This window comes from Psammomys obesus, unplaced genomic scaffold, assembly GCF_907164565.1.
Source record: "Psammomys obesus unplaced genomic scaffold, mPsaObe1.curated_primary_1811, whole genome shotgun sequence".
NCBI lineage: Eukaryota > Metazoa > Chordata > Mammalia > Rodentia > Muridae > Psammomys > Psammomys obesus.
The window spans coordinates 12,675-29,592 of record NW_026590438.1 but is presented as its reverse complement, the minus strand read 5'-3'; the positions used below and the strand labels follow the sequence as shown (position 1 = coordinate 29,592).

At 39.8% G+C, this 16,918-nt stretch overlaps 2 gene segments (V, D, J or C); both read right to left on the bottom strand.

Annotated features, from left to right (window-relative positions):
• Positions 1-8,190: 8,190 nt before the first annotated feature.
• Positions 8,191-8,884, bottom strand: LOC129676865 (T-cell receptor alpha chain V region 2B4-like). The segment is given in 2 exon segments: positions 8,191-8,645; positions 8,836-8,884. Coding segments are annotated over 2 exon segments (504 nt in total).
• Positions 8,885-11,598: 2,714 nt separating this feature from the next.
• Positions 11,599-12,097, bottom strand: LOC129676864 (T cell receptor alpha variable 9-2-like). The segment is given in 2 exon segments: positions 11,599-11,933; positions 12,046-12,097. Coding segments are annotated over 2 exon segments (381 nt in total).
• Positions 12,098-16,918: the final 4,821 nt, after the last annotated feature.

The following is a 16,918-nucleotide window of genomic DNA, read 5'->3' as shown; positions in this document are numbered from 1 at the left end:
ACACACACACACACACACACACACACACACACACACACACACACAGCTCAAGGTCTTTCTTGGAAGAGAGGGTGGAACGACTGTGAAAATCGTGGCTTCTGGACTTGCAGAGCTGATGTGCTCATGAAAGCACATCTGTGCTTGCCTGCACAAGACCTGCACAATATCAAGCCAGCATTCCAGCATGGATGGGAGAGATCCAGGATTCCCACCACTAGCTATAGAATTGTTGACAGTTGATGACTGTTTGAAAAAAAAGAACAGTGTTCTTTCTTTCTTTCTTTCTTTCTCTCTTTCTTTCTTCCTTCCTTCCTTCCTTTCTTTCTTTCTTCCTTTCTTTCTTTCCTTCTTTCTCTTCCTTCCTTCCTTCCTTTTTCTTTCTTTCTTTCTTTTTTTTTTTTGGTTTGGTTTTTTTTTGTTGTTGTTGGTTTATTTATTTATTTGAGCCAGGATTTGTCTGGGTGGCTTTGGCTGTCTTGGACTTGATTTGCAAAGCAGGCTGGCCTTGAACTCACAGTGACTGGCCTTCCTCTGACTCCCCGAGTGCTAAAATTAAAGGCATGCATCACCATGCCTGGCTATGAGTCAGTTTTCTTTATGGGAGTAGCATCTGGTGGGTTTCTCCTGTTCCAGCGGGTGATGCCATGTCCACTTATTAATGGGCAGCAATAATTGGATTTAGAAGGTTTCTTTTTTAAATTATACTTTATTTACTTTGTATCCCCCCTCTAGTTCCCTCCCTCCTCCCCTCCCAATTCTTCCCTTCCTCTCCCTTCTCCATACACTCCCCTCCCCAAGTCCACTGGTAGGGGAGGGTTTCTTTTTCTTCCTTCTGATCCTAGTCTGTTAGGTCTCATCAGGAGTGGCTGCATTGTCTTCCTCTGTGGCCTGGTAAGGCTGCTCTCCCCTCACGGGGAGGTGATCAAAGAGCAGGCCAATCAGTTCATGTCAGAAGCAGTCCCTGTTCCCATTACTATGGAACCCCCTTGGACACTGAACTGCCCTGGGCTACATCTGTGCAGGGGTTCTGGTTATCTCCATGCATGGTCCTTGGTTGGAGTATGGGTCTCAGGAGAGAAAGTTGGGAGTTGGGACCGTCTGATAAATATGGGAGGGTTGGCAGGGTACCTAAATTGGATGGTGACTAGATAACTCATTGCCTCACACATGATAACATAAAACTGTCTTCTGTCTTAGTGAGACCTTTCTTTGCCCAGTATGAGGCCCATTTCTTTATCCTTCCCTCTATATGTGTTTTCTGAGGGAAGCTTCAAGAAAACTTAACTGTCTCTTTCCCTGGTGGTAGTCACATGTGTATCCAACCTGTTTGACTACAGTAACACATGGGATACTTTAAAATGCACGAGAAACACACAAAATTTAACTATTTTTTTCCTAACAAGTAAACTTAGTAATGGCCTCATTTTCATATTTTATTGTTTTTCTTATGACTCCATTTTATAAATTCTGAATTTTAGCCTTTTCATAAATATCTGTCACAGAGATGGATACAAGGGTACATCTTTATAGTCCCAGATACTTGAGAAGAATATAGGAGTAAAACTATGAATCCAGTAGTTTTTGGTTTGCCTGAGCCAGATAGAATAAACTCCCTTCTAAAAAAAAAAAAAAAAAAGTCTAAAAGAAATCCATCTGTATGCATAACCACCAGGTCATGAGCCTGTGTTCTCAGCATCACTTGCTACTACTTCCATATGGAGGCAGAGAAGGGTCTCAAGGAGAAAGGGGAGCTGCTGACAGCTTGAACTTTTCTGTACAGCTACCCAGACTGTGGGAAAATGAGAATTTGTAGTATAATCCACTCTGTGGCATGTTGTTATGCAGGAGTGGAGGGGAAGTGGGGAAATCTGGTCAAGCTGTACAAAGTTTCAGTTACATGACTGAGTCTAGATGTCTGAGTCCAGCATTGTCTGAGGCCTATAGTTAACCATATGGACCTGCAGACTTTGTTAAAACTGTGCATATAACGTTAAAATCATTACTGCAATTAGGAAAGTCTTATCTCTGAAAAACCTAAACCTAAGTAACTTAAAGAACAAAAATGGTATAAAAAAATGCACAAAGTTCTCAAAAGGACACCAGAGTTAAATGAATCGTGATATATCAAGAATAAGAATCGTGCCAGTAGCCATGAAACCAGAGTGAGAACAAGAGTTTTTGGTGTAACGTAGAAGAACAGGCCACAGATGAATATTATTCATGACATAGATGTACTGCCCACTTTTTATTCCATTCATAACATAAAATACTTGTTTTTTTTTGTTTTTGTTTTTGTTTTTTTTTTGAGTGACAGCTACTGTATTTCCCAGAACAGTCTCAATATTTCTTGGCTGAAGAGTCTTTATCTACTTCACAAGTAACTGAGACATTCCAATACTATTTTAAGGCACATTTTTATAGCTCTAGACACAGTGACAAGAATGCAAGAAATCCACATTATCTCACTTTACATAAGGGATTTAGGCAATTGTAAATATATTTAGAATGAAATATTTGTTTCTTAATTTTTTCCAAACTGATTATGAAATTCCTTATTTTTAAAAGCTTCAATTCTGCATGTGAAACTGTCCATAATATTTTAAACAACAGGATCATATCATGTCATCCAATCACAAATAATAATTTGGAATCATAATTTTATAATTTTCTGTATTTACATATAGTTATAAAATACATATTTAATTTATATATGCTCGTTAAAATTATGAAATATTTTAGAGTGCTAATTGTCCCTTGTTTAGCAGAAATACTCTTCAGCTTTGAAAAACCCTATGAGAATGAGTGTAATACTTGACATTTGAATTGTGAGGTTGGAGGTTTGCTTTGCTACTAACTTTGTTAATGTGCAATAAGATTTAAGAAGCTATTTTAATTTTTTCTTTTGTTTTCTTTTAGCTTAAATGTTGTCACTTTTGGAAAAAAAATTACATGAGGTACTTTGTGCCAAGAATAATATGTACTTTGTGGCCATTCAAAATGAAATATTCTACAGATGTCCCTTAAGCCATTTAGCCTATGTGGAGTTTATCTCTAAGGCTTCATGGCTAATTTTTTGTGTGGATTATTTACCTATTGGCCCGAATAAGAGTGATGTCACCCACTATTATGCTCCTTATTACATCTGGGTGAGTCTGTTTCTGTCTAGTATAGTTTCCTTTACAAACTATCACTGGTATATATATATTTACAAATGTTCTATGTTTTTGCTCAACAGTTCCCTATGTCCACGTACCTTTGTGTCTTCTGACTGGTTGTGACTTGAAATCTGCTTTTAAGATAAAAAAATAAAAATAAAAAAATAAAAAAGGTCTCGCTGATGACTGAACAATGAAGATGCATTAAGGAGCTCTATAAACAAAAGAAGAAGAGGCAAGTAAAAGAACTTTAAAGTTTAGCCTGCTAAATTTGCTGAGGAAGAGAGAAGAGAAGTCAGCCTGCGAGTGCTGTGATCAAATCAAGGAGAGAACCAGTCCCCATTTCCATTGTGGGAAGAGGCTTGAGGGTGTTTGAAAGAGAGCTTTCTTTTCCGGATCACACTTGCCTCATTCCTTAAGTCTACATCCTAATAGTGAGTCTGCAAGAACGAGACATGATTGCTAGCACTCATTCCTAATGAGGTGTTCCTCTTTAGAGAAAGGAGTCTAAGATCTGGAAGAGACTCATGTTGGGATTTTTAAAAGAGATGTCTGTGAACTCAAAAAAACCTGATGCTGAGGCCAATGTTAAAAGGCAAAATCACTGGGTCATTTCAGAAAGGGGACAAGGTTTTGATGCGGTGTGTAGAAAAATTCCCAAGTGAATGAGTTAAACATCATCGTTCTAGGAGGACTTGCTGGAAGAGAACCCACTGTAACACGGGAAGTCGCACTCATGGCCTGATTATGAGCATCTTAGATTCCAAAGAAGGAAAGACAAAAGAATGGACCACCAATAAGCTGAGGACCAGGCTGTTTGGACAAAGAACTCACTCTTTAGTCCAAAATAGAAAGAAATTGAGCTTAGTTAGCACACTGCAAAGGCAGCAGTGTGTGACACCTCTGCAGGGTCTCTCTGCTGCTCCATTGTGAGTGCAGAGCAGACACATGACTTTTCTGTTTTGGAGACAGTTTCTGAACCAGGCTTGCACTGGAGAATTTCTTCTTCTTCAATCATGGTCTTCCTGTCACACTGTGGACGAGCCCAAATTTCTTCAGCCATGTGGCTGCCTGTCTAATTGCTGACCCAGGCTCTAGGAACTTTGTGTCTGCTGTGTTGGGTATCACGGGGTGGGGTGGGGACATTTTTGTGGAGTTAGTTCTCAGAGGAAGTCACTCTGTAACAAATAATGGGGTCAGTCTTCCCTGCTTGAGGACTAGTTATTACTTATCTTGAGAACATGTATACAGAGAGAGGATGTATTTGTTGGCTGTAAAAAAATGGTGATATTTTTTTTTCCTTTTTTACTGAATTTGGAGATTCATAGCAGCTTGTCTGTGATTACAGTCTGGTTTGATGTCTATTAAGTATTAAAATTGTCTTTCTTTCCTAAAAAAAAAAAAAAAAAAAAAACAGATAATGAATACACGTACTTCCACTTGCTCTTGAGTGCCAACTTCTTAGAATGATATATTTCACCCTTTCACTTTCTGTATGTGTATACCTTTGACAGTGAGGTCAGTTTCTTGAAGACAGCATACTCCTGGGTATGTGGTTTTAGGGTGAGTAACTGTCTTTTAATTGATGAGCTAAGACTGTTTACACTTGGGATTGTTGTGAAGGTATGCCATTTAATTCTTTCTGATTATTTCCATTCCTTTTGTTCTTCATCCTTTGATTATCTTAAAAGCTAACTGGTTTACTGAGATAATGTCTTTATTTTTGAGTAATTTGTCTGTTCTTTCCAGAAGTCTCAGGATTCTTGAATAACAATCATTCCTCACCTGTGTGCAATATTCCTTTAAAATCTCTAGGGTGCAGTTCATGGTCTGGAAGATCAGGCTGAATCAAGACAGCAAGCCCAGCCTCCTCCATCTCATCCTGCTTTCCTCAACTGTTCATGGGCAAAAGAATTCCAAGTTCATATTTTCCTTCCCAGAAACTCAATCTATGGCACTGTGTTATTTCTTTTAATCCTAAAACTGTTGAAATAGTTATCATACTAGACCCCATAGCAAATCACCCTAAATCAGTTACTTTTCTCTTATTGTGATAAAATACTGAGGTAAAAAGAAAGTTATGGAAGACTTTATTTTGGCTTAAAGTTCCAGAATGATAAGAGTCCATCTTTGTGGAAGACAGACAGGACAGTGAGCAGCAGGCATGGCAGCTGGAGCAGGAAGCTGAGAGATCATGTCTTCAGCCAAGAGCTGGAAGCAGAGAGAGTGTTAGTTGGAAGTGGGGTGAGGCTGTAACTCTCAAGGCCCAGCCCCAGGGACTAGCTTCACCAGCAAAGCCCCATCCCAGTGTGTTCCCACAGACAGTGCTACCACCTGGGCACCAGATCTTCAGTGTGTGAGAACATGAGGATCATTCTCATTAAACCACCATGGACCTCTTAGTAACACAGGCCATATTCAGATTGGAACACTACCCTGGATTCTTGCCAAAATGTCACAAACCCAGAAGTTACACAATAAAAAGCTGAGCATGGTTTTAAATATTTTTACTATGTATCAATCTTTCACTCTTCCTCAATGCCTTTTCAATATTTTTGAAAATGTCACCCAAATACACAATGCAATGTCATATCTACCCCCAGTTCTCTACTTACATATACATATACATTTATAATATATATTACATATAATATATCTTGTGTATGTTATATAATCATACATAAATATTATATAACATTTATATATTAATGAAAATAAACACAGAAAAGCAGTAAATGCAACAGGTAACTGAGCAAAGAGACAAACTCCAAATGTATAATATAATCATATATATATATATTTTTTTTTTCTCCCTAACAAGCTCCTCTCCAGATTCATGTCTTTTCTTTTCCCCTATAACCTACTATGTCCAGTTAGTGTGTTACCCATATGTCCATTATGGAGACATACAGTGGAGCATGTGAATCTCACTAGTGGCCATATTTTAAATAAGAATGATTATCCCATGGTGCTGGAGAGATACATGATTCAGTTAAGTGCACTGGCTGCTCTTCCAAGTGATCTATGTTCAATTTCCAGCACCTACATGGAGCTCACATCTATTTGTAACCTTAATTCCAGGGACCTGACATCCTCACACAGATATCCTTGCAGGAAAAGGGCCAATGCACATAAAGTAAAAAAAAAAAAAAATAATAATAATAATAATAACAACAACAACAATGAAAAAGATTTACTAAATCTCTGTTTTTATCTACCTATCATGGTAAAATATAATGTCTTGTAAATACATGCTTTGGAGTGTTTCACATTATTCTTCCATGATCTGGAAATATTTGTTCAGTCTCCACTTCTAAACACTGAGAATGTATAGAAAATCCTGATTCTGTTGCATCCTTTTAGTAAGTGTGTCTGTGAACACACCTAACCAAATATCCAGTCCCTGCTATCCAGGTTTTCCTGGACCCATAGACTGTATAAACAGTGTCTTGAGAGACTAAAATAAAGGAAGTACATTACTCACTCCCAGAGTAATTTTCATGTATCCATGAATGATAAAATCCGAGCTACTGAACTGAATTGTGGTATATCTTCAGTGAGCACCAACGTGAATATACCAAGTGAGGAGATATTTTCAGCATTTTAAATAGTAATAAATGGAGGTACTTATGGTGACATAAGCCTGTAATCCCATATCTTGGGGTGAAACAGAAGGATCAAGAGTTTTAGGCCAGCTTAGGCTCCACAACAAAATCTTCTCAAAAATAAATGAATTAATGAAATTAAAATACAAGAAGGCAGAGGATTAGACAGTTAATAAATCTAAGAGACAAACTACAAATGAGAGAAAATCTTGCCAGCTACTCATCTGACAGAAGATAAAAACCACACATACAACAAACCCTAAACAATAAAATCAATCAATCAAAAAATGGGTTTGGGCACAGAGAATTATTAAAAGAAAAAATGCAAATGGCCAATAAAGAAGAAATGAACATCCTTAGTCATCAGTGAAATTAAGTTAAACTGATTTGAGACTTCATCACATCCCATTCAGAACAGCTATCCTCAAGAAATCAAATGATAACAAATGCTGATGAGGATGTTGAAAAACAGGATTTTATTCACCATTGCTGTAAGCATAGACTGATGTGACACCTAAGATAATAAGTGTAAAATGGCCTCATAAACCTAAGAGAGGTAGTGTTATGTGGCCTAACTCTGTAATTTCTTGCTATATATTTGAAGTACTCTATATTTTATTACAGAAATACTAACTCAATCCTGTTTATTGCTGCTCTGTTCAAAATTCTTTGGGAATGAAGACATTCTATGTGTTATCAACAAAAAAATGAATAAGAACTTGGTGTAGATGTATACCTATCTAATAGATAGATAGATAGATAGATAGATAGATAGATAGATAGATATAGACAGAAATAGATAGACAGACACATAGACAGATGAGTATTGCTCAGAAATATAAAACTATGGAATTGGTATGAAAATGGACACAACTGAAAAATACTATAGTGAGATATTCAGACTTGGAGAGACAAATACATGCAAATCCTCGCTTCTAATTTTTATGTATTCACATGCATATGAGTGTGTGTAGACATCACACAACTAGAAAGCAGCCAATGAGAGGAGAAATTGAAGCATTAAGACAGATGAGTGGGAGGTAACAGAACCCATGATATGGAAGTGGAAGCAGGGATACTGGGAGCAAGAAGGACTGAGTGGGAATGGGGAACCGGGAGCTGCCAGAGAGGATAAGATGGGAGAAGAGACAACGAGAAGAAAATATGTATGAGCCTGACAGAAACCTGCGACTTTCTAGGCTGTTTTTAAAAACTAAAAAACAGGAAGGTTTTATTTACAGCTCTTAAAATCAAGGAAGCTAGAGTGTTGTAGTGGTGATGGTGGTCTTTATAGCACGGCATGTGGTGAGTGTCATGGCCATATATTTGTTTCCAACATTGTTACATAACCATCAGCATGTGAGAAGAGAAAAGTGGAAAATGTTTCAAATGAACCAATAGTTTGCCTTTCTCGTCAGGACTACTTCTTTTCAAAATGTGAAAATACCTTCCCAATCAAGCAAGCTCTTGCTGCTCTTGCTATTAATTCCCATTGCATACAGAATAGAAACAGAATTTCTCCACTGTGGGGTCTGAGCTGACATTTTGTGACCCAGTATGTTTGTGTGCAGGCTGCAGGTGCCTGGGGAGCACCGTGTGCTCACTCCACAGAGGTAGACAGCAGAGTCACTGGGCTGGGAGTCTCTGATATGCAGGGCAAAATGCAGGCTGGCTTTATTGAGGTGAACTGTGAATCTGCCTTCTTCCTTGTCACCATTGGAGAAGATGGACATCAGCGCCTTGGGGCCTTGCCCAGAAAGCTGTCTGTACCACCAGAAGTACTGAGAATTACGATCACTGAAAGTGCAGTTGAGAGAAGCCATGGCTCCCTCTGGGACACTGAGGAATTCTGGGATCTGCTCCACCTTCAGCTGGCTGCTCACCCCTGTGCAGAAAGACAAAGGTCAGACAAACAGACCTGGAGGCATATGGATGCTAACACAGCAGAATGCTGTTTCAATAGCCCGCCCACCCCTAACCAGAGATTAAAAACAAATGTGTTTTCTACCATTAGCCTGAAACAGGCAACAACTTTATATACCACACATGGATCCCAAAGAAATTCCCAGACTTACAGCTTAATTGAAGCCACAGGACCACTAGTGAAACACTCAAGGATTTCATCTCTCCTCCCTCTTCACTTAGGATTAGGATTCTCAACTCTAAACTCGTATGGTCACATTCAAAAGTTTCCACATCTCCTGCTTCAGGAAACATGAAAAGTAGCTTTGCGAGCAATGAGAAAAGGGACTCTCTTCACCACCTCTGCACCACCAAGACTTTCCTCCACCCTTTCTCCACCCCTCCCTCTACTTCCTGCCCTCCCTTTCTCCCACTTGAGAACTCTACTTAGGATCCCTAAGAAGACACTGCCATCTTGTGGACTTATGATAGTGACCAAAGAAATCAAACTGCAAACTCTTCTAATGTAATTATTAAAAGTAAAGTTCTTGAGAGTTCAATTGGCGTTTTAAAGAAACATTTGCCACATGAATGTGGGTGGGGAGTGAGATTGTGTATGTGTGTGTGTGTGTGTGTGTGTGTGTATACACTCTGCATATGTTGTCCTCTTTCTCAGTAATAATGAGTATCTCACACAGGCATTCACCTGCACTGGAAAACCACCTAGAAATGCCAGCCACAGAAATCTGAGTGAGGCTTTTTCACACAGCATAAATCTAACCCTTGTCACTCCCATTCAAATACATCTACAAGCTTTACAGATGGCCTGGACAGACTGTTTATCTAGGTTAGAGTCTAGAAAGGCCTGGATTTATTCATTTTATTTGGAGCCAGGAGTATGCTTGTGTGCTTGGTGCAAAAAAAGATGGAACTGTGTCTAGCAACTCAACAATAAATAAAACTTGGGGAACTTGTTATTTTCTCTAATTTTTTATTCTCTCTTCTTGAATAAAGTCCTTTGAGTAGGGATTGATCATGAAAGTTGTAGATCTGGTTTATCTCCCCTTTCCTCTTTCTGACTCTGCCTTTCCTCTCCACTCTTCCCCTTTCTTCCTTATCTCTCTTCTTCCCTAACACTTCTACTTTCTCCCAATCTCCATTCCTATCACAGGCATGAAGCCAAATGTACCAGAGAAATGTCTGTGCCAGAGCTGAACTGGGTCCACATAGAACAAGGCAGGAAACAACTGTCCTGCAGGAGTCTGTGAGAGCTCCACAGCCAGCAGAGTAAAGATCTGTGGAGGCAAGAAGGCAGTTGGATCAACACAGCCAAGGAGTTTGTTCGTGCTTAGGTCCTCTGACACTGAGTAGTGTATTTTCAGGACAGTTGATTTTTGACAAAGGAGCCAAAACCATAAAATGAAATAAAGAAAGCATTTTCTTCTTTTTTTTCATTTTTTTATAGTTACAGTTTGTTCACTTTGTATCCCAGCTGTAGCTCCCTCCTCATCCCCTCCCAATCTCACCCTCCCTCCCTCTTCTTCTCCTATACCCCTTCCCCAATCCAATGATAGGGGAGGTCCTCCTCCCCTGCTATCTGACCCTAGCCTAATCAGGTCTCTTTAGGACAGTCTAGATCCTTTTTATCTTTGGCCTAGTAAGGCAACCTCTCCAGGGAGAGATGACCAAAGAGCAGGCAACTGAGTTCATGCTAGTGACTACCCCTGCTTCCCTTACTAGTGAACCCCTGTGGAGACTGAGCTGTCCATGATTTACATATGAGCAGGGGTTTAGGTCCTCTCCATGCATGGCCCTTGGTTGATTCATCAATCTCTGTAGGCCCTCCTGTGCTCAGATTTTTTTGCTCATTGATTTCTTTAATGAATGTATTCATGTTTTCGTTCAAGACCTCTAACATATTCATAAAGGCTAATTTGAAATTCTTGTCTTGTGCATCAGCTATCTTGTGTTTCTTCGGACTTACTGAAGTAGGGTTTCTGGGCTTTAGTGAAAACATATCATTCTCAATGTTATTGTTTTCATGCTGGAATCTAGGCATCTGGGTTTGAGATCATTGTAATTCTCTGTGCTGGTGTGTGTTCTTGCCTTTGTCAGAGGTGTGCTCTCTTCCTTGTTTTCTATTCTTCTCCTTGGGTCTGAGAAGAGGGTCATGGCTGTGGGGTTTCTGCTAGGAGTGCTTCTGAGATCCTGCCACATATGAACACTGGATTTGAGAGAGAATGTGCTTCTTTCCATTTGGGTGCTGACACTTAGGCATAGGAGAGGGCTAAAAGAGGTGGAGGGTGAGGAGATCCTGGTAGGGAAGTAATCAGGGAGTGCCAGCAGGATGAGTATAGTGCTCTGGGAATGAGGATAAGAATGGATGAGGACCACAGCAGAGAGTCTACTACAGGGCTGAGGATGAGACTGGGGGTTGGGTTTATAAGAGATGGGGGACATGGAAAATCAGAAGATCACCTGCCTGCTCTGGCTTCCTTTCTCCTGTCTTTTCTACCTATGTATCTTTATTACAAATCTTAAGGTATGGAAAGGCTGTAGACCTCTGATAACCTGTCCTTCCAAAGTATTAGATAGAATTTATGTAGATGACACCTTTCCCGGCATTTGTTGCCCTGTGTGAATAACTTGGCCTGGAGGTGACATGCAAGAATAGGAAGAGAATGACCTCTATATGGAGATGAAGACAACTGACCACTTCGCTGTATCCATAGCTTTTCTGTGAAATCAATGTAACCCTCCACGAGGAACCACTGATGTCCCTGATGAAAATCCAGCTGTGAAAACATCTTCTTCTTTGCTGTGACCATTTGTACAACTTTCATCAACCAGAGAAATTTTGGTACACAAAACACAGACTGTGTAGAAAAGGGTGACCTAAAAGGCAGATGATCAGAAGTCAGGCTTTCTTTTGCTTCTCAGGGTTTGTGCTCAGCTCCCCCTGCAGTGTCTGCCACTGTGTCCCTCAGAGCACAGTAGTACACAGCGAAGTCTGACTCTTGCACCAAGGATTTCTGCAAGTGGAAGGAGGTGGTTCCTTTATCATATGTGGCTTCAAACCCTCTGCTGCTTCCCTTCTCGCCAGCTGTGATGACTTTCAGGAGGAGCTGTGGACCTTCTCCAGGATATTGGACATACCAGAAAAGAGTTGGGTACCCTGTGGCTGAATATGTGCAGTTTATAAATAGAACACTGTCTTCTGAGAGGGTCACTTGACTTTGTTTCTGGGTCACTGACTCTCCATGGATCCTTCCTGGAGGAAGAACAGGATATCTGTGTAACATTAATAACAAAGCTCATGAATGATTAATTATTTTTCTGATGTCATAGAAGAAAGAGTGCAAATCTGAAGTCACTTAACTTACCAAGCACGAGCAGCAACACAGTCACTAAAACTGGAGAAGTGTTCATCTTCAGGGTCACCCAGCTACTGTTCTTGACTTTTCACAGGAAGAAATGATGAAATGACATCAAATGATGAACCTGCAAATCTTATAATTCACATGCATAGTGATATCCTGTTGGGAAACTCCACCCCCTTGTGGACAGAGATTAAAGCAGGGTCTGCAATCCTCCCAGAGTCAGAAATGTGTTCTCACCATCTACATCCATTGTAGGGCACATGTGAGACTTCCAGAGGCTCTTGACAATGTAAAGAACATAAACAGTGGCCATTAACATATTGACTGTCATCATTCTTAGGAGTATACCTGAATTGAAAGTATTATAGAAGAGCCACTGATGAATTTTCAATTTTGGTCTTTACCATATGATAAATTGAATAGCAAGAAGGATGTTTTAACAGTTTAGTTTTATCGGTCCAAATTTGTAGAGATGCTATGCGGGTGTGGATGATGGCTCAGCACTGGAGAGCATTTTTGCTCTTACAGGGATCCCAGAACACACACAGTGGTTCAGAATCATCTCTAACTCCTGCTCCAGGGAACTGACTCAATCTCATGACCACTGAATGCACCAGGCACTCATGGTATAAAAACACAAACACAAGAAAAGTACTTATGCACATCAGATACAATGAATACATTTTTTAATTTTTAAAGATAATATGAAGTTAAGTTACTTTAAATTGGCCCAGAGAATGTGTAATCACTACTATTTGCTCTTTTTATCTTCAGAAATTTTTAAATAATCGGTTTGTGCTGCCCATTTACTTGGGAGTTCAATGAAACAATGTTTGAGGATTAACTACACAGGACAACCACAAGAAAGGAAGCAATTGTGACTGACATGCAGGGTTCATGTGTTATACCACACTATGTGTCAAATATAGGCCATGACCTTTTCTTAGCTCTTTTCTCTAAATGGCTTTGTGACCAGTGGTGGCCGTTGTTAGGAAACATGAAGCTGACTATCATTTGCGGCTCTTTTTTAAGGACCTGCAGACAGCATCCCAAACAGCCAGCTCAGAAATGTGTCTTCAGAACAGCCTCTTCTTCAAGTTCAAAGCTTCCACTCATGAGTCTGGCTTTCATGGCTGCCATGTGTCTATGGAAGCTCCTTCTATCATTTAATTTCATCTCAGTAATTTTTCCCCATTGACAGAATTAGTCTCCTCACAAAACTGTTCTTTCTCACCTTTGTGCACATCTTTTTCTTAATTCTTGTTGTTTTGAAGTTACAAATGCAATCCTTAAGTGACAGCCTGTGGCTCAGAACCTTTGTCTCTTACAGTTCAAGATAATGAATATCAAGCCCTTCTAGGTTTTCCTCATTAGCAACATCTGCAGTTGCTTCAGAACGTGCTCCTCATGCTGTACTTCTATATGTGATGGGAATCACCTATTAAAACAGCATTTTCTTTCCTGTTTCCTTTTTATTTTTACATTTTCATAGCTATAGGCTTTTATATAGGTTGACATGCTGGGAATGTACCACATTCACAGAGCAAGTCTCAAATCCAATGAGAAAGTAGTTATTTGCCCCTAAAAAACAATCGTATCACCAGTGAACATGTCTTTATAATTAAGTTGGTCATTTAGCACACAGGATCCACAGAGAGTAACACCAATGATGATGTATCTCCCCTAACTAGAAGAGAACACTCTAGGTCAATTCTGATTTGATTTTTCTGTATGTTACATCACCATTCAAACTGTATCAATTAGATATGTTACATAACCAAGACCAAGAAAAGTATCAAATATTGTGTGAAGACCTGTGGGACTTTCCTGGAAAATAACTCATATGGAGATATCACACACATGGCTCTGAGTACATGACTGCGTTTCCATACCAGGCATGGTATCCCTCCTCTTGAGCAGATCATAAGTTCAATTAGGGTGTGTGAGCCACTACTGCTCCCAGGGGATTATTGTGGCATGCTGGACATTGATCCAGATAATGACAGCAAATACTCTTTACTACATTATAAAATATAACCCTTGAAGAGAAGAAAAATTGATTCATGCTGCTAAACTAATGGCTCCCTCTTGGATATGCCAAATTACAAAAATGTGCAATGATAGGATAAACACTTTGATGTCTAAAAGTTTCATGTATTATAGTGACAGTGGGGTGCTGAAGTCTCCCACTATTTATGGGTGGGGGTCTATGTGGGGTTTAAGTTTTATTAAAGTTTCTTTTACAAATGGGGGTGCCCTTGTATTTGGGGCATAGATGTTCAGTATTGTGATATCTTCCTGGTGGATTTTTCCCTTGATGAGTATGAAGTTTCCTTCTCTATCTCTTTTGATTAATTTTGGTTGAAAACCTACTTTATTAGATATTAGAATGGCTACTCCTGCTTGCTTCTTGGGTCCATTTGCTTGGAAAACCATCTTCCAGCCCTTTATTCTCAGGTAATGTCTATCTTTGTGATTTAGGTGTGTTTCTTGTATGCAACAGATTGTTGGGTCTTGTTTATGCATCCATTCTGTTAGTCTGTGTCTTTTTATTGGAGAATTGAGTCCATTGATATTGAGGGAGATTAATGACCGGTGTCTGTTAGATCCTTTGATATTGATGTTGGCCATGGTAGTCTGTTTGTGTGTTTGGCTACTTTTTGTTTTGCTGTAGTGACAAGCCCCAAAGACCAATCTATGAGCATCCCACTCCCCCACAGGCCAGAAATCCACAAGTGTTCAAAATACAAGGAATAAGTGTCTCTACGATGCAAAATCCAACTGAAATATCTGCAATTCAATCCCTCCACCTAAGACTCAAGGAGGTCACAGAGGAGGTGGCAGAAAGATTTCAAGAGGCAGAGGACTATAGTCCCTGCTGCTACATACATTCCCCCAGAAATGACAAGGAAATGCAATCACGCATCTCAAAAATATGGTAGTTTGAGCAAAACTAACATCATGAAAACATCAGTTGGCATGCCAACATGGGTAAGGGAGAGACCACATGCTTCAGCTCCTACATGAAGACGTTCAGGTTGTAAAAGCTGCAGACAGAGGAAGGATCAGGTTCCTCCAGGGACAAGCTCCCACACAGATTTTCCAATCCCACCTTCTCAGTCCTGAATACATGTCCATATATCCATAGACAAAATTAAATGGAATCAGTAGCTTGCATGGCTGCAAATGTGTGTGTGTGTGTGTGTGTGTGTGTGTGTGTGTGTGTGTGTGTTGAGAAAGAATGTAGAATGGGAATCCTTAGAGAAAGAGAAGACTGGCAGAAGTGGAATTAGAACAAGGTGTGTTAATGAGTTTGATAAGAACAAACAATGATACATTGGATGAAATGTTATAAAGAAACACATTATTGTGCCCACTGAGTAAAAAATATAAGATTTGCTTAGTAACTTCAATCTCTTCCCCTGAGAGAATTCTACTAAACAGATCATTTAAAGGGACGCAGGCAAGCACAGGACGGCAGGCTCTAAATAGCAGCACAGAAAACCTGCTGTGAGAGGCTTGTTGTGGCACTGGGCAAGTTATTCATTTTCACACACACACACACACACACACACACACAATTTCTCTTTCTGCAAATAATGTTGTACACTTTTGGTGTGGTTTACTAAGCACTGGCAGCCATCATTTTGTCTAGTGAACTTTACAGCAGATATTTCCAATAATCAACTGCAGTTATGAGCAAAATGAAGCTCAAATATTACACAGCAGTCTGCCCAATTTGCCACAGCTAGTAAGTGGTAGATCTGGAGCTTCAAGCCAAGTCCTAGTCCCCAGGACGTTGCAGTGTTGTTCCAGGAGGGAACATTCAACAGCTTTGGCATGTCCACTAAGTACTAAACAAGAAAACACATGGAATTCACCCAGTACCTTTTGTCACACAGTGGGTCTGCTTCTCCTGTACTCCATAAAGACCAGCTGCACACTCTGAGGTTGCAGTGTCTCCCACCCAACAAAGCTCATGGAGTTTTCCGAGGTCTACTGACAGAGCATCCTAATGACGGCTCTCATGGCTTCTCACAGGCATCCGTGGTCTGTCACATGTCTTACTGCCAATGGGAACACTGTGTGTTATGTTGGGAGGGTGGAAGGCAGAGTGGAGGATAGCCAGAGCTCACTGTGCCATGTTCCCTACAGCAGCTTCTTCCCATCAGTGACTCGTTTCCACATCTCAGGATGTTTCTGCAGTTTGAAAAGGACAAAATATAGACCCAAGTTTCACTTAGAAAAAAAAAAATTCCACCTTATCAACAAGGCTGAGGCTTGTATCTTGGGCAGTCTTCTGTTCTCCAGCCCAGAACACCCTTGAATCATATTTGACATTCCTGCACGAACCACTGTCACATCTGACACCTGTAGATCAAACACCACAGTGATCTTCCTGAATGCTCCCTGCCATGATTATCATCACAAAGTTCTAATTTCAGATCAGTAAGGATAATTGCTGCTACCACCAAGCCTTCTAGACATTCAACTCATGAGCACTAGAGGGCAGAAAAGAGCACAGTTCAAATTTCAAAGTACTTCAAGAGACTGAAGATGAGCTAGAGATTCAGTCAAAACTTTTGTTTTAATTTTATTTTCTTTTCCTTTTTATATTTTCAGTGTTAAAATGCAAATATTTCATGTTTCCCCTCATGAGGTCCCAGATTTTAATGCTTATACATGCATAGCTAAGTGGAGGAATGTCATTCTCCATGGAAATATAAAAAGACAATTAATGAGGGGAAAAAAAGATCTTAAGGAAAGGCAGAAAAAATGAAAATAAAAAGGGAAAGAAGCAGAAAACACTAAGAGTAATAAAATACAGGTAACACAAAACCAGAAAGGGCTCAAAGGGGGAATCAGGGAGTCAGAA